General features: G+C 43.2%; 1 protein-coding gene across 1 annotated transcript; it reads left to right on the forward strand.

The window, feature by feature from the left end:
* The first annotated feature begins 614 nt into the window (after positions 1-614).
* On the forward strand, positions 615-17,973 carry LOC124616035 (putative beta-carotene-binding protein). Its single transcript, XM_047144253.1, has 6 exons — positions 615-738; positions 4,563-4,685; positions 12,390-12,540; positions 13,524-13,660; positions 15,467-15,619; positions 17,650-17,973. The coding sequence occupies exons 1-6, from the start codon at positions 615-617 to the stop codon at positions 17,847-17,849; spliced, it is 888 nt and encodes a 295-aa protein (XP_047000209.1). The 3' UTR covers positions 17,850-17,973.
* The last annotated feature ends 254 nt before the right edge of the window (positions 17,974-18,227 follow it).

The following is an 18,227-nucleotide window of genomic DNA, read 5'->3' on the forward strand; positions in this document are numbered from 1 at the left end:
TTCGGTCTTTATTAGTTATATTGCCGCCCAAATAACAAAAATCATTTACTACTTCAAGTGTCTTGTTTCCTAATGTCATGGTCCCGGCAGAGGTTCGAGTCCTCCCTCGAGCATGGGTGTGTGTGTTTGTCCTTAGGATAATTTAGGTTAAGTAATGTGTAAGCTTAGGGACTGATGACCTTAGCAGTTAAGTCCCATAAGATTTCACACACATTTCAACATTTTCATAGTTCTAGACAGCTTTGAGTCGTAGAAATAGAGTGTCCTTAGAACTTTCTCGCTGAGATATGTATATATCCGCTTTGGATAAAAACGTCACCAGCCTCACGATGAACTTTCAAGGTGGACCATAGTTGTTCTTGTAGCTGCGAAGTTTCGCCAATATCTGGAGGACACACGCACGCACGCACGTGCCGACCCACACACGAACACGGCAACACACACACACGCGCAGACATACACCTGTCTCACACTGCGCCCAACCGGCGGCGGCCTGCTATTGGCGCAGGCTGTTGTGTGTGCCGTTCAGGGACTACCTGCCGGCCAATGTTGCGAAAGCAGCGGCTGTAGCCTGTTAACCGTGACTGGGGGTAAGGCGGGCTGCTCGTGTATAAATGGCGGTCCGGCCGAGGACCAGGCAGCTTGCCTGCAGAGCAGCCAACAACATGAGGACCGCCACCATCGTCGCACTCGTCGCCGCCTCCATCGCCGCCGCGGTGGACGCCGGCGCCTACTTTGGTAAGTCGCCGCGGGCACCAGCGTCGGCGCAGCGTATCACTCAGGGGCTCCTTTGGTAGGAACGATATTCCTTCAACATCGCTTTCCACCAGAAAACACCAATTATTAGACGGTACTGCCTTCACCGTCAGTGGACACAAAAGTTCTTAAAGGATATGTATCCACAATTGCGAATATGAACCACCATAGGCTGTATACTAGACTACAGGGAACTTAACGCGAGCGATCGCCTCAACCGCTTCAGCTATCAGTGCGCGAATCACAATCAGACCCAAAATTCGATAATCGTCGTCCATGTACCACAACCTGCACTCGTACATTACTTATATTTCCGTCCGGTAAGGACAAATTTATTGAGAATCGAGGGCTGGTATTGCTGTATAAATACGAAATAGCAGTACCTCTGTTATTAAGAAGTACGGTTCAATGTTGCTTCAGACATGCAAGTATTTACCTCGTTATGTTTCTCACGATTGGCCGATTTCAGTCTCATAGGCCATTCTCAAGTTTTGTCTACAGAAGATCACAAATACAGGAAGTTTATGTTTGGCTTATTAACATACTATAATATATGTGGGCCAGACTAAAATTCGTACTCAAAGGTGCTAACAACATGTCGTAGTTTATCTGACTATTAGCAGCTGTCAAGGCAGTTCCGAAAGCGGTAACATGAGTAACGGTTCTCGTTGACTCTATTGGCACGTTCCTGGACACTATATGTGCTCACTTTCATAGTTACAGTTAGTTCTATCTAATAAACCAAAGATACAGTATTATACATCGGTATGTTAACAAACCGAGTGATGCAATACACATCTCTATACGACTTGGCATATTTGAGGCGCGAAATTTAACAAACAAGTTTAGTGTTAATAGTGTTATTAAGATAGTAGATTTGTCTGTAAAAAGCGACAAGTTGCAGAACTTCCATAGCAATAAAGAGTACAATATACAAAGATCTGTTTAGCAACTTAACATCAGCATCCTAATGTTGTTACCAAGTGCCAAAGGGTCTGACGCTCCCGATCGTCGTATGGTGGTTAAACGGGAGGGACGTACATAAATAAGGTTATTAAAATTAAGTACAACTCTCAGCTTTCAACTGACACCACAGTTTACATTCAAAGGCTTGACAATCATTTAGAGAACAAAATTCCCAGATAATGCACAATTTATATACTACTTAATCTTATTTCTTAAATTCCAGCACTTCACCATTTCCATGTACGAGTAGTATCCGTTGTCTTATTCATGCACAATCAAGAAATTTCTCGTCCTACAAAAATCATCCAGAAAACTTCTGTTCTGTTGTTTTCTAAATTCTCTACGTTATCTACACGTATCCCTATCGTCCGATGTATTTGTTTCTCTTCATTTCAAATTCTTGTTCCTTCTTCGATTTCTACTTACACAAGTATCACTTCCGCCAGTAGTGTGATGCATAAAAACGTTTTCTGTTAATATTGTTATAGTTACAGTAAGTGTCGTCTTTTAGAATGTGACAGATAATACCTTCAGTCTTGCAGAATCGAAAAATCGTCAAATTTGCCCACAGTTGAGAAATACGTGCTTACCTAAAATACTGGGTAACGTGTTTTAGTCAACAGACTTTCAGCTGCATCTACACATTCTGTTTTTCTCTCTGTACTTTGTCAAGTGTTTTGTCTGTGCTAGCAGCCGTTTTCAGACAGGATCACACGAAATACGCTTGTCTTCAGCTGATGCAACCATAGTGCTAATCACTGTCCAAGTATACTACTTCTTACTTCCCTCAAGTACAATCCTATTCTTTCTCTCTCTTTAGATTAATAATTTCTGTTAGGTGTGACAAAACCCCATACTTAAGCCCACAACATCTGACTCACCTTTTAAATAGTACAATGGTTTCCTTTTATTAAAAGCGATGTAAATAAGACAGTATGAGTTTTAGTATTAACAACTATATTTTAAGGCGCTTAGGTCACGGAAAGCGAACTAAATACGCGAGGAATAGAAATAAATGCGCGCCGTGCTTGTTTTGGCAACAGTGACGAAAACAGAGAGTACTAAATGTGAGGAGACTGTTGCGGGTTGTCAGGTCTTTCTGGATCTGTAAGTGTAAATGAATATGCACTGACAGACATGGTAAATAATACATTTTAATCTCAATATCAATAAACAGTTAATCAGTCTGTGTTATGCATTAAGACTGAATAATTTCCAATGGAAATAGCTGTGTGTGTAACCGATTACGCACGTGCTGATGGTGTAATTGGTTTCACATTTACTATTAGTTGACGACACCTGTCACACTTCATGCTTTAAATCTGCGATTGTGCTACATTAACCTTTCTAACCGACCTCTGTGGTGTCCGGTCCACGTCGAGGTCTCGTAAACTGGAGGTCGCTGTTCCGTAACCGCCTGGAGCATGCCTATGTGTTTTAAAAGTTCCGTTACTATGTGCCTCCTACACAGATCCAGTAGGTAGAAACGCATGCACGCAAAATGCTACTAAAATACTGTGCGATACAGAAACGTAAAGATGGCTGACTTCGGAACTTGCTGTATGGCGTACAAGTCAAATGCCAGTTTATTTAAAAAAAAGAAAAAAACCCTCATGTGAGAGCAGTGATGTTCACCATACGTCACTGTACACCGTAATTATTGTTCAGAAAACTTTATCTGCATTTCAGCTTGTGATCTATATCCATAAAGTAACTGCTCGGCGCTACTCGTACTAGCTTCGGATAACTACCCTACAGTACATGCGTCACATATACATCTATATCAAAATTTGTCGTGTTGACATAAGATGCCTAACATGATAACTGATAACGTAGAAAATCGGTCATATTCAGTAGCATCGGTTGGGAATAAAAATCTGGCATGTAGGAGCAGCATAAAGACAAAAACCTGCTGAATGTATCTCATCATTCATCTCGCTAAACTAGTGTTATCTACATGACAATATACTCGATCGTCGCCACGGAAGATTCGTTACAAACTTAAAATGGTCGAAGCATAAAATTACGGTCACGATTGATAGCAGCAAAAAAATCTAAATTCCAATCTCCTTTACATGATTCTCTACAGCGTAACGTGGTAAACGTTTTACAGAAAGTTGTGTTTCAGAATACATTTTGTCGGGTGTCTTCCTAATGTAAAGTAGTTATACAATTGCTAACTTGCATACTTAGAAAAAAAATGCGGACTATCGACAGCTATCCAGTTTTCATCTTAATTTTAGTTCACGTTATTCGTGAGCTATTCCCCTTCCTTTATCCAACATTAGTTCAAACATTAAGAAAATTTACGATGTGAAAAATCGTAGAGACAAAATAACTTTAAGAAATTAGTAATACTACAAACCGTCACACGATTCTGAAATTCTTTAATACGTCAAAGTTGCTTAAATTTCTCAGTGGACACTTCAGGCACTTAACATGTTCTCAGCAAATTTTTCATAGACTGTGCATCCGATGGAGAGTAAAATAATCCTCATATTGCTCGAAAAGCCCACGGGTATACTGCCGGTTCCTGAGGAGCTCAGTTCGTCAGCGCACCTGACGATGGCGACATGTCTGATCGCCGAAATATTGTGCCCATTGGACACTATGAACCGGCAATATACCCATTGACTGTTCGAGCAACAAATACACCGGGAGAAACTGAAGAATCACAAATCCTCATATTTTTCATCTGAGAGTGAAACTGTCAAAAATACACATATTTGTCTAAGAACCGTGGTCAACAACGCACAGCTGCCACACGACACACATTTACTGCGTTTCTTACAAATACCTCTACTGATTGTTTCGACTCCTGAACGAAATGTCTTTTTCAGCGCCGGCGGCTCTTTCAGCGCCGGCTTCAGCGCTGGGCGTCAAGGTGTGCGCCGATGACCAACCCGATGTGGCCATCTGTCGCAAGAACGCCCTGCAGCAGGCCATACCAATGCTGGCGCATGGTAAGTCTCACCAGCAAATACAAGAGTTATCGCGAGCAGCGTAACTCTAGTTTTGGAAATGGAAATGAAGTCCCATGCTCCTTGACAGAGCGTAGGGGAACGATTTGGGAGACCCGCACCGCCGTACAGGGCAAGGTCCTAATGGAGGTGGCATAGGGAAACCTTCCCGTGTCCAATGTCTTTCTGTCTTACTCTCACTCTGCCCAAGTATCTGTTTCTCCAGTCCTTTTCTTGCTATAACTTCTTCTTTTTTTCCTGCTGTGAACGAGACCGCCAGACGGTGCTACCACATGAATTACTTTTGATGCTCATTTTCCAATAATGATGCCGTAGAGCAGTACCTCGTATATTTATACTTCCGTTCTCTGGAGGGTAACGTTTTCATTTATTTTGTTTATTTCTTCCTCTCAGTATTCGAGGACCCATAATAACTAAGGCTAAATGATAATGGTTCGAGCCATTACATACACTCTACTTAAGTGTAAAGCTGTCATCGGTGGAAAGGTTGGTTTGAACACGACAGTCTATTATTAGGCCTGGTTTTACTGAAGTGGGTATTCCCTTGCCATCCTCTGAATTGATTTATCCAGCCATCCAGTTATAGAAACACCTTTAGTTTAACATGGAATCAGAGCCCCATTGCAAATCGGCATTTTTTACATTAGCAAACATTTCTAAACTAAATGTTCCTAGGATTAGGCTTTCACATCCACTGAACCAAGGAAACAAACGAACGTTGATAAACACACGAAAAGAATATCTTTCAAATAGTGTATTGACACGAGGCCTCTGTTGTGAAATACTTTCAACGCCTGTGAAGACTTACTGACGAGAATAAATGGGTTGTGAAGTGTTAACGTCCTTTAATTAAAATGTGAAGCTATAAACTTCCGTAAGTGCCTTTTTCACTGCTGTCGGGATCCTACCGAGATTGGAACTTGCAGAAAAGTATATTCTGTACAATAGTTCAGAGAGCGTTATCTCAGTACAAATTGAATATCTCTCTGGAGTTCACTGAATGAATAGTGCAGTTTCTATCAAACGAGTAACCGCAAGTCCCACGAGTAAATCCGAGCGAGGTGGCGCAGTGGTTAGCACACTGGACTCGCATTCGGGAGGACGACGGTTCAAGCACGCGTCCGGCCATCCTTACTTAGGTTTTCCGTGATTTCCCTAAATCGCTTCTGTCAAATGTCGGGATGATTCCTTTGAAAGGGAACGGTCGACTTCCTTCCCTAATCCGACGGGACCGATGACCTCGCTGTTTGGTCCTCTCCCCAAATCAACCAACCGACCATGAATAAATGCATATACCGGGCAGCTTGCTAAGAAGTTCTAGATATTTAAACAATAGCGTACACGAAGATTCTGAACAAACCTCACCCTCTTTGGTCGCTCGTTGTGTTGTTTTAAGATGCGGCTTGTGACCTATCAACAGAGCAGTGGATATTTACAGTCACATACTGTGTATTAAGTGCTTCTTTAAATACTTTTCTCCAGTTTCTTTGAAATTTCTGATCTCTCGTTACACGCCTAACTCCAACAGAACTGTGCAGCTCAGCTGTAACTTTGAGTGGCAAACAAATAGTCTAATATGTAGATGCAAGCAATGTTGTGTCTTTCAAGTACTAGTGGTCTATAGTACTGTACTCATACGAAGTATCTTCAACTCTTTGTAATTAATTTCGTTGCTTTATAGCTTTCCGATGTCCCAAGGGAACGCAGAGAGAATATTAATAAGTTGGGGTCCCAATATAGTAACCGATAACGCCATCATAAACATGGCTCTCTATGAACTTTTGAGTTTTTAGTGAAGGGCTACTACCCGACAAATTAACGGCTATGGAAAGACATTCGTAGAGCTATTCGAGTTGCTTTCCCTTCTTTCCAAATAATTTGCGCTGCACTTAAAGTTTTGTAACGTCTTTCCTAAACTTATGCTGGGTGGTGACTACATTGATCAGCAGCACAAAACCGTCATTCTTTCACTCTATTGTTCATACGTGCAATGGGAAGCCATAGTGGACCATATCAAGCGTATAGGAGGTTCCTCGAGATATTTAAACCCAGCCGCATCCAAGCAGTTAGTTCAAACGTCGAATGCTCTAGTGGAGTGTAGCTCGTGATTACTGAAGCAGTGGTGGAGTTTCAGTCAAGCGGTCGACGACATCAAGCGCCTCCGCGATTTGTGCGGTAACTGTAATACAGAATACTACGAGTGATACAAGATAATCGGGGTTCGATGTTGCAGGCATCATGTCTACATTCCCTCTCCGAACGGTTAAAAAAAATCAAGTCGTATGCCATAAAGTTGTGAAAATGTCCCGTCATGTTTTGCCTTTTAATGCAGATTTCATGTGTGAGAAAATCTAACGGTGTTCAATCAGATGGAAATGATAAATGTGAAAGTATCATGCTGTTTTTACAATCTTAAAATTGCTTCAGTGTTAAGGAGTTGGCCCGAAAATCCAACCCGTTCTTCCGCAATTGCTGGCTTTCCTTTCTCCCACGTTCCCGCAATTTCTCCAAACGTTTTCTGTTAACCTTTTCACCAACGTGTTCCCTTTTTTATACTATGTCTTATATATTGAAGACAACAAGAAACATTTTCCTGAACATGGAACGACTCACCATTTTGTACTGCCGTGGGAAATATAGTGATCAGCAGTATTTACGGGACCTTCATAAATATGCACAAATCGCTAATTCTAACAAAACTCTTAAAAATTGAACTCATTATTAATTCGTTCCAAACTGTCGGAAAAAAAAGTTATACTCTTATCCTTTCCTTTCGGTCAACAGACAACTTTTGCAGTACCGTTTTGGCAATCAGGTTTCTCATGTTCAGATCTTCTCTTAAAATGCGTTGAACGCTTTCTCTTCGATTCGTAACGTTGCGGCAGTACCAGGAACACTTCATCTTTGGTCTACTCGTATCGCTTCTCAAGCTTTTTCGATCTTTTCCTCGAATCTGTATGCGAGTGACTACCCTAATATTCATTTCCTGACAAAGAAGCATTTTTAGAGAGCAACTGAGGCATAGTCTTCTTCAGACACCTTTTCACCTTCTTCGGAAATATTACTGGAACGCCTAGTGCTACCAACTAATCTGCCCTCCAAGACATAAAACCTTCGATTTATTCTTCCAAGACGCGTGATGTGATGTCTACTGCCTTCTCGTGAATTGTGGACACCTACAAGAACAGCACTGCCTCACTTTGCATTTTATGTTTTGGGGGCATAAGACAGAAACACATAAAAATGAGTTAATGCAGTCGTATTACACTCCGTGTTCACCAATTACTACTTTGTGTACATCAGCAACATTCCCTTCATTTCTTCGGGAACTCTACTAAGCATCTAAATATGGTAGAATAACGCACTGAACACATTTCCTGGCAAGGTTCAACACTGTCAGCAGTCGGAAGTGTAGAACGATTAACTAGCTACAATGAGGCCTAATTAGATTCGGAGGACAGGATCGGTGCAGAAGAAAGAGGTAGGCAACCAGTCAAGATATTCTCGAAAGAACTATTACGGCATTTGCCGGAAGTGATTAAGGAAAAACATCTCGGCGTCCAAATAGATCGCTACTCGTCCTGAATGCGAGAGCACTACCTCACAACTTGACAATATCGCTTGGCGTCAACCCTCGATGAAGCTGCTTCTCAAAAATGTTCGCCATTCTTATTTGTCTGACAAGAACATTTTTTGACGGGGCGTATGTGATGTCCAGACGTAGTAGATCGGTAGGCAATGTCTAGCACTTGTACGCTCTTGGCGAAATTCTGTCTTCACTTAATTTGAGTGGTGAGTTTAAAATGTGATTGTGTACTTAAGTCAACTGTGCTAGCTACATGTATTGAACATTTTCGTCTCGATGCTAACTACATTCGAATAAAATTTGTCGAAAGCACTCGCTAATTGAGAACAAGCACGGTGTTCAAGAGGATCCAGCTTGGATAAAGTAATATTAGTTGGCTACATGTGTCGTTCAGTTACTTCGCAGATAATGTTGCGAGCACGTTAGCACAGCTCTTCACGTGGACCGTAAAGCCGAGTCGTTTCAAAGTGAGAGTCGCTGACAACGCAACTGGTTTCGCGAGCCCGCTTCAGTTCTACAGAACGGCACATCTTACACGGACAGTAACGTGGATATGACTGGATAGCAAGTGCACTACTCTCCCAGCTGGTCTGCAAACACGTTCACAACCTCTTGTAGCGGGAGCTACAACATTGGCACGGGGCCAGTGTCTGCGTTCCCGACAACAGCTCTAAGAAGGTCACCCTCAGCGCCTGCACATATACGCTCTGCTACTTCGTTTCTCATCAAGGACACTGTCAGTGGTATCGAAACTGCTGAAGCAGTAAACGGGCACTGACAAGGATATGGTAGACTACAGTTACGTGACTATTGAATTCCGTGTCAAGTGGGTCGTATCTTAAATATGCAAAAACGTCGCTGTTCGCGGCAGTGAAGGCAATATACACTGGTGTGCAAAATTTAAGACGAAAGAAAAGTTCGCATGACGTGTCACAGCCGAGTAACATAGCTCGATGGAACTTGGACAGTACATAGAAAGAACTGCAACAGTATAATACAGAAGGTAACTACAGGAAATACGCTATGAGACAAACAAAAGTGACACTTTTATTCAATGACAATAATCACACTGAAGTCACCACGAATTATGCTGGTCCGCTAGATATTAATAAATGCGTGTCATGGTTCTTAACAGGGTGTGTGATCGTCACGGACTACAATACGTGCTCTGCAACAAGGCCACGAGATCGGTAAGGAGTACCTGTGGTACAGTGTACCATTGCTCCACCAGCGAGGTTGAGAACTGATGCCTGGTCGTTGGTGCATGTGGACATGCTGCGATATGTCTCCCCGAGGCATCCTACAAGTGCTCCGTGCGATTTAAGGCGGAGAAACGGGTAGGCCAACCCATTCGCCGAACATTCTCTTATCTACATCTACATTATGCTCCGCAAGCCACCTAATGGTGTGTGGCGGAGGGCACTTTCGGTACCACTACCTGATCCCTCCAACCCTGTTCCGCTCACGAATAATGCGTCGGAAGACAATATGCGAGGTGTATGTGGGAAGAAATAATATGTTGTCCAACTCCTCCTGAAAAGTGCTGTCCCGAAATTTCAATAGTAAATCTATCCGTGATTCATAACGCCTCTCTGGTAACGTCAGCCAGTGGAGTTTGTTTAGCATCTCCGTAAAGCTCTCTCGCCAGCTAAACGATCCCGTGACGAAACGCGCCGCTTTTCGTTGGATCTTCTCTATCTCCTCTATCAGTCCTACCCGATAGAGATCCCACGTGGATGAACTATACTAAAGAATGGGGCGAACAAGCGCCTTATCAGCCACTTCTTTCGTGAATGAGCTATATTTCCTTAAGAGATCTGCCGATGAATCTGAGTAGGGTATTTGCTTTTCCCATTATCTGTTTTATGTGGTCGTTCCACTTAAGATCGCTCTGGATACTTACGCGTAGATATTTTACGGCAGACACTGCCTCCAGCTGTTTGTCATCAATAGTGTAGCTGTACAGTAGTGGATTTCTTTTCCTATGTATGCGCAATGTGATACATCTATTTACGTTCTCGCTCCAGGCAAATGCCGGGATGGTTCCTTTCAAAGGGCACGGCCGACTTCCTTCCCCGTCCTTCCCTAATCCAATGAGACCGATGACCTCGCTGTCTGGTCTCCTTCCCCGAAACAACCAACCTATTTACGTTCAGTGTCAACTGCCAGAGCCTGCACCATTCATCAGTTATCTGCAGGTCGTTCTGCAAATTCTTATTCTACGTTGCTACTTTGGTATAGACAAATGCATTATCTGCGAATAGCCTTAAAGAGCATCCGACGCTTCCTACTAGATCATTCATATATACTGTGAACAGCAACGATCCTATCACACTTCCCTGTAGTACTCCGGATATTACCTTTACATCTGTCGTTCCCTTTGTTCCGATTTTGTTTCGTTCCATGAGCTTCTTCACCTGTGCAGTTAATTGCGCTGGCGCTTTGCCGTTCATATAGCTTAAGTCAGGGCCGGACGCAACACCCAAAAGACGTACATGGGAAAGGAGTGCAGTGTTACAGAAACACGACCAGTGAGCTCACCATGTTCAAAGATTTAGAGGCCATTGCGCTCATGCAATACTATGCTTACCCTCACCAGAACACCCTGACCACCAAAACGATCATGCTCGACAATGAAACTTCCTGGCAGATTAAAACTGTGTGCCGGACCGAGACTCGAGCTCGGGACCTTTTCTGCCAGAAGTAAAGCTGTGAGGACGACGCGTGAGTCGTGCTTGGGTAGCTCATTTGGTAGAGCACTTGCCCTCGAAAGGCAAAGGTCCCGAGTTTGAGTCTCGATCCGGCACACAGTTTTAATCTGCCAGGAAGTTTCATATCAGCGCACACTCCGCTGCAGAGTGAAAATCTCATTATGCTTGACAGTGTTCATGGGTGCTTTATGTGTTCCCAGCTGTCGCCATACGGGCGTACCTCCAGAATCTCTAGTCCGACCAAATCTGCTCTCATCCGATCACACTCCTTGTTGGTTCAGTCCCTATGCTGTTGGCACCATCACAAACGGCGCTGCCAATGACTGGGTGTCAACGAAGCGCACTGTACTGGTCTTCGTACAGAGAGACCACCCCTATTCACTGTGGAGCATGAGATTACGTGCCGTGCAGTCCTGTTACATGTGATTGCAATTGCACATTACTGTCTGAACGTAGGTTCTCTTTCTGCCTGTTCCATTATGTAGCGATCATCTGCTGTTGTAGTTGACCCTGGTCGACCACCTACTTTCCCTCGGGCAGCAGTTCCTGGGATTGGAACGCTGCCCATGCATCTGAAGCAATGCTGTGAGCAATACCAAACTCTATGGCTGCAGCCGTCACACTTCGTCCTCCTTCCAGTTTCCCAATCATTCTTCCCCGTGAGATGTCAACCAGATGTCTCCGGGCCTTGCTGTAATGAAGAGCACCACCACAACACACCATAACTGCTCGCTGATTGACACCTCTTTTCTTTTCCCGTTCCTTCAGTTGCCTCGTGTTGCAGGGCCAGCCCATTTGGCGCTACAGGCACGCTGATTTCACATCAAGTGACATTCAGATTTCTGTACACGACTAGGAGACCTCTGGCCACATGCTCCCGCAATTTCATTCATTTTCACCGAGTTGTTATTATGTTATGCTTCTTCATCTATCCTTAAGTTTTACAGAGCAGTGTACGTCTAGAAGTGAGTCGTATGTGTACTAGTATGTTCCTTGCGTGGATGGCTGTAGCGATTGGTTGCAGTACATAGGTTGTGTTCTTATAAGGAATTTGCTACTGGCACAACGGCTACCCCTCTCTCCTAGCATTGAGATTAAAGTTCCAATTCGACGGAAACATCAACACTGTCGCATAGTTTCACTGCACGAGGAGCTGCAGGGATGATTGGCATTAGACACATGATATTGGCACACAGTCGGATGGTCAAAAACGATGTATCCTAATGTTTCCTCCCTTACCTCCCACACTAGCGATAAAAATTTCTACCAAAGCCGTAAGAAAAGGATTCAGAAAACAATAGAGACACACTTTAATCTTTCCTAAAGAAAGTTTATTCCTCAAGACACACCCTCTTTCACGTCACGTATCCAACACATCTCTCTTTCCAGGTATACCGAGCATCGGCGCATCGCCCATTGACCCTCTGGACAATCTGCCGCCGCTAGTGTTCAACGTGAACCAGCCTGGCATCACCATTAACTTCGAACTCAAGAACAGCAGGATGCTGGGACACGGACGCGCTGTTCTAGAGGATCTCAAGTGAGTATCCGTCCGTCCTTTGTTGTAAGTTGATCTTGTAACTGTAACACCTTCCATGCGTGTCACACTTCTTCTTCATTGTTGCTACAAGAGCCATAAATTTATTAAATGAATGCGACATTTTCCACTTAAGCTGCCATATATTTAAACTTTAATGTAAAATTTGTTATTTGACCTAGTGTATGATAAAGTATTTAGAATGCTCGACTGGAACTATGTCATATTCAGATATTACATATTCTGATAATGGTTTGAAAATGAACGCAATTGTTCGAAACCACGCACCATTAAAGACGCAACTGTGATACAAAACTATGTAAATAATAAATAAAGCATTCTGTTCCGCCTTAGTTTAATGTGACATTTTATACTGGAGTTTACCCGAAATGAACAGGCACTCACTTTCATCTTCCTCTCAAGTAGTTAATCAAATTATTTGCTGTTACCCATTTATATTAGAGGCTTCAAGGTCGTCTCATCCAACAGATCAGCAGAAAATGTTACATTCATGAAGTGAGATTTCCTTTTCCTTCACTTTTATGGCACTACTGCTTTACAATAAGATATTAACTTTCACTAAGAGCATCTCTTATTTCTTTCTCCTCCAACGCGTTTTTTCATAAATCCCTTCACTTCCGTGCACATACTGCCCTACAATATTCATCCACTCAAAAAAACTAACTAGTATGTTCAACAAGAACTGACCATATTTTCCGTTCCTCAGTTTTTTTTACAAATAGCTCTCTGAATCATTCACTGATTTTCCCATTTTACTACTTCTAAAGTAAGCATCAGAGTTGCTTGATCCACAATTATGATTATTATCCAATAATGTTAGGAAACAATTTAGACAGTACAAAACTTAAGCGTAACCAAGATATCGCATTCTACTCACATGACTCTGCCATCTTGATGTTTCAGCTTGCTTATGCTTTAGATAATTAGGTGAAATGAGCAAAGAACACTTGTTTGTATTTCTGCAGCGTGGACACAAATGCGGTCACCATTCGCGTGCTGACCCACGTTCCTGGCGAGTTCATTTTCGACGGTGACCATACCATCGATGCCTACGTCTTTGGCGTGCCCTACAAGGGCAGTGGACGATTCACGCTTGTCGAAAGTAAGTACTGTAGCTTTCATATTATTTGTAATAATGTTCTTTGTAATAACGATGTAGGAATGAAGGGAAAAAATAAGCAAACAAAGTGTGAGGGAGGGTTCCGCCACCATCTATTTTATTTGTGAAAGAAGTAAGAGAACAATTCGAAGAAGAATTGAAATACGAACAAGAATGTTCCCTACAACATTAACACAGTAGTCTTCAATCTTCCGTACCAAACTAAGAAGCGTAAAGGCAATATATCTGAAAGTTACATTATCTGATTAATATCATCTGGACACCGCTGTGTAATGCGGAATTGAGCACTACATGTGACAAGAGGTGTAACCGCCAATATAAAAGGAGGCGAGGAGTATTGTGTTGTAGGTAGCGAAGCAGTAACAACAGAATTGATCGGTCAAGAGTGCTCTGTGTATGAATGTGTCACCTGAGTAACAAGTCCATAGGGAACGTTTCAACCATTCCAAAGATACCGTAAGATACTGTTGGCCATCTTATTGTGAATTGGAAATGCAAAAGAATAATCAATGGTAAACGAAGATCAGAAAGGTTGGTTCAAATGGCTCTGAGCACTATGGGACTTAACATCTGTGGTCATCAGTCCCCTAGAACTTAGAACTACTTAAACCTAACTAACCTAAGGACATCACACACATCCATGCCCGAGGCAGGATTCGAACCTGCGACCGTAGCAGTCGCGCGGTTCCGGACTGAGCGCCTAGAACCGGATCAGAAAGGTTTTATGCATTGACGGGCAGGGACCGTCGATCATTGTGCAGGGTGGATGCAATCACTGATGAGTTCAAAAGTGCTACCAACAGACTTGCTAGCACAACTACTGTGCTTAGGAAGTTGTAAAGAATGGGGTACAATGATCGGGCAGCTTCTCATAAGCCATACATTTGTGTTGTCACTGCCAGACGAAGCTTAAGGCAGTGCAAAGAGCAACGCCATATAGTATTGGGTGACTGGAAACAAGTGATTTGGAGTAAAGAATGACACAGTATCCTGTGACAATCCCACACTGCATTATGTGGCAATCCGATGAAAGGGTTTAGATAGGGTGAAAGCCTGAAGACGTTACCTGCTGTGATATGTAATCCCAACAGCACACTGCGAAGAGAGTGATGTTACTGAATGGGAATGTTGCTTGTGGCTTGGGTGTGGTCCCCTTATGACACTTAAGAGAACGCTAAATACAGAAGAATAGGAACACATTTCACACCATAGTGTGCTGCGTACAGTAGAGGAGCAGCTCGGGGACTGACTGTTAGTATCAGCATGACAGTGTATCGGCATGACTCAATCTGTGAGGCAATTATTTGTGGACAAAATCATTTCTGAAACAGCGGGCCTGCTCAGAGTCCCGACCTGAACTCAGTGAAACGTCTTTGGGATGAGTTAGAACGTGGACTTTCCTCCGGACTGCATCGTCCAACATCACTACTTTCCCTTGATGAGACAGTTGAGGGAGGTCAGTCATGATGATGTGCAAACACACCCCATGTTAATGTCCACTAAGAGGTGCACGGATACTTTTCATCACGTTCGCACCTTTAATTTACATGCCTCGTAAACAGTAATAGTAATTTCTCTTTTAGGCAGTTCAAATAAGTAGACACGAATGACGTTGTGGAGAGAGATTAGCAGGGGGGGGGGGGGGGGGTAACTTAAGGCGAGAAGAGACTTGTTTTTCCACCTGTTGTTTAAGTATCCACTTGGCAGCTTACCAGTCGACATTTTAGGATGTTAATGACGTTGAAGTCTTTGGATAATTGTTTACGATGGGTTATTCTCTGTCCGCAGTCGACTCCGGCGTGGAGATGATTTACTCCGGCCACCCCGTGCCGGGCCCTGACGGCCGCACCTACCTGCAGCTGACCAGCGGCGAGTGCAAGCTGGACTACGGAGCGACCACATACAAGCTCACCGGTGTCTACGGAGACTACCCTCCATTTGGTAAGTCTCAAAATCTGTTGCACTTGACTGACATTACCTGATGAGCCACAACTGCGCAAAAACGACGCGTATCTGCAGTTTTAGGAACAGCCTCCATTATACGTTTAAATAAGAACACAGTAGTGTTAGATGATAAGATTAGAAGAACAATCCAGATGGAGAGCTGAGAACCCACACACAGCAAGGCCCGATAGTAGTTTTTGGCTAACACTCTAAATTTTGTTCGGATGGCGTCCAGCAAGAGCGTTTATAGACCACCTTACTGTAAATAGGAGGTGTGTGAAAGTAAGCTATGAGGGCAATGGGGACTCCACAGAGACCTCAGCCCGTCGCTGTTATGCAGTGATACGTAAGTCGTTTTCTAAAAAGGAAAAGGAGTAAGATCTGCATCGAGTTTTTCCTCTAGTGACATGCCTTCCTCGGTTCAAGACGAGCTGAAGCCAGAGGTACCACTAATTCCGCACATGTAGCGAAACATCTCGTCACTTACTGTTGTGAAAGGTGTTCAATTAATTTCTTTTGAGAGCCCATGTTGAAACTCCTGAACTGAAGCAAAATGTCACTTTTCGAAAATGGCAATGGTTCCAAGTTCGACTACCGGTCCGGCGCACAGTTTAATAATCTTCTCGTGTGTATACAACCCATATTATTAAGTGCTTTTACTTTCTTCCGAGAGCCCAAGTCTTATAAATGCCAAACAATTCAGTACTACACATTCAAATGATAATAATTTTGAGAAAAAATTTCTCACTGCAGTGGAGTGCGCGCCGATTTGAAACTTTCTGTTAGATTAAAGCAGTGTGCCGCACCGGGACTCGAAACTAGGACATCTACCATACGCGAGCAACTGCTCTCTCAGCTCTACTATCCAAGCCCGACTCACGACTTGCCCTCACAGCTTTACTTCCGTCAGCACCTCCTCTCCTGCCTTCAAAAATTCAGAGAGTTGCTCCTGCATGGCTTGCGGAACTAGCAACTCCTGGAAGAGAAGATATTGAGGAGACATGGTTCCAGGTCGCAAGTTCTAGACCTGTTCCAGCACACAGTTTAATGACTTTGCTGAGTGAGAACAACCCATATTATTAAATGCTCCTTGGTAGTATCATGAAGCTAAATTTCCGTGTCGATTCCTACAGTAATGTTTGCAGTAAAGGTGCCCATTCGTAATATTTTCCATGTGAGTTCAGTACCTAACAAGCGTCGGTCAGTTGGTCTAAACAGTATAGGACTTGAACTGGATAGCAAGATCGAATTACTGTCAGTTTTAAGTATGGCAGTATGGAGTTTCCTTTCGGTACTTTTTAACTCGAGTACGGGGTTGTTTGATATTCTTTGAATTGAATACGTACTTACCTGCTCAGTATCACTGAAGAATAAAATTTCATTCTTAAATTCAGTAACGTACTAAGTAAATGTGCAGTTTACCCGAGGGTTCCGTACTGGTAAGTACGACTTACATTCGAGTAAGATGAAGCGAAGAGCTAGAGATTAAATACATAGAAACTTTTGCAACAATAAAAAGCCACATTTCAATAATAGGGTTAAAGAAATACTATGTTATTAAGAAGACAGTTTTAAAAGGAAAGGGAAAATAAGTTCAGCAAGTTTTTGAAACGCGACGCTCTTCTTGTAGAAGGAAGAACAAAAAAGAAAAAAACAGAACCTAGTATTCCTCTCCCATTTCACGATGCGAAGGGCAAATATGGAGACCATCAGATATTAAATATATGCTTCTGTCAGCCATTTTCTTTGTCAAAACTAGCTTTTAATACACAAGACTTCACTTTAGCTCGTGTTCTTGTTTTAGGTATGTACCACATTCGCTTCCTTACGTCCCCTCCCCACCAATAGCTTGACAGATTCTGAAGGTGAATTACCTTGTACGTAACGGACGTAAACACAACTCTGAAATTACTTGTCTGTCGATAACACAGTCTTAATTTTGTTCCGTTACACTCCGATGTCGAGTCCCTCTAACGTGGTGCGGCCTTTGCTCAGTCTGACGTAATGTTTGTGTCCGCTCTGCACAGTGGAGGCGCTGGGCAAGTTCATCACGGAGGTGACGTCCCCCGTGGTGGAGAAGCTGATCGCGCCGCCCGTGGAGGCGTGGATGGCCGACATCTACCGCAGCCGCGCCCAGCAGGTGTTCAGCACGGTGCCCTTCGACGTGCTCTTCCCCAAGACGCTGGCCATCGACGGCTTCTACAGGGCCTTCTACCCGCACTACTAGCGCTGTTGCTACCAAGCAACCTTTTAATGTTGCCAAATAATATTTTCGTACATCATTATCAACGAATGTCATATATATTTGATTATAACAACTTAATCAAAAAATAAAAAACTATAATACCCTATATCAGTGTGATTATTTACTTCTCTGTTCAAAATGGTTCAAATGGCTCTGAGCACTATGGAACTTAACATCTTAGGTCATCAGTCCCCTAGAACTTAGAACTACTTAAACCTAACTAACCTAAGGACATCACACACATCAATGCCTAAGGCAGGATTCGAACCTGCGACTGGAGCGGTCGCGCGGTTCCAGACTGAAGTGCCTAGAACCGCTCGGCCACACCGGCCGGCTTACTTCTCTGTCTATAAAGCTTTG

The sequence above is a fragment of the Schistocerca americana genome, chromosome 5 (assembly GCF_021461395.2).
Source record: "Schistocerca americana isolate TAMUIC-IGC-003095 chromosome 5, iqSchAmer2.1, whole genome shotgun sequence".
Classification (NCBI taxonomy): Eukaryota; Metazoa; Arthropoda; class Insecta; order Orthoptera; family Acrididae; genus Schistocerca; species Schistocerca americana.

Excerpts from the sequence above, each read along its gene's own strand:
- LOC124616035 (XM_047144253.1), top strand. The coding sequence starts at position 615 with ATGGCGGTCCGGCCGAGGACCAGGCAGCTTGCCTGCAGAGCAGCCAAC. Across the intron at positions 13,661-15,466 it reads ACGATTCACGCTTGTCGAAA|TCGACTCCGGCGTGGAGATG; the intron begins GTAAGTACTGTA and ends CTCTGTCCGCAG. Across the intron at positions 15,620-17,649 it reads CGGAGACTACCCTCCATTTG|TGGAGGCGCTGGGCAAGTTC; the intron begins GTAAGTCTCAAA and ends CGCTCTGCACAG.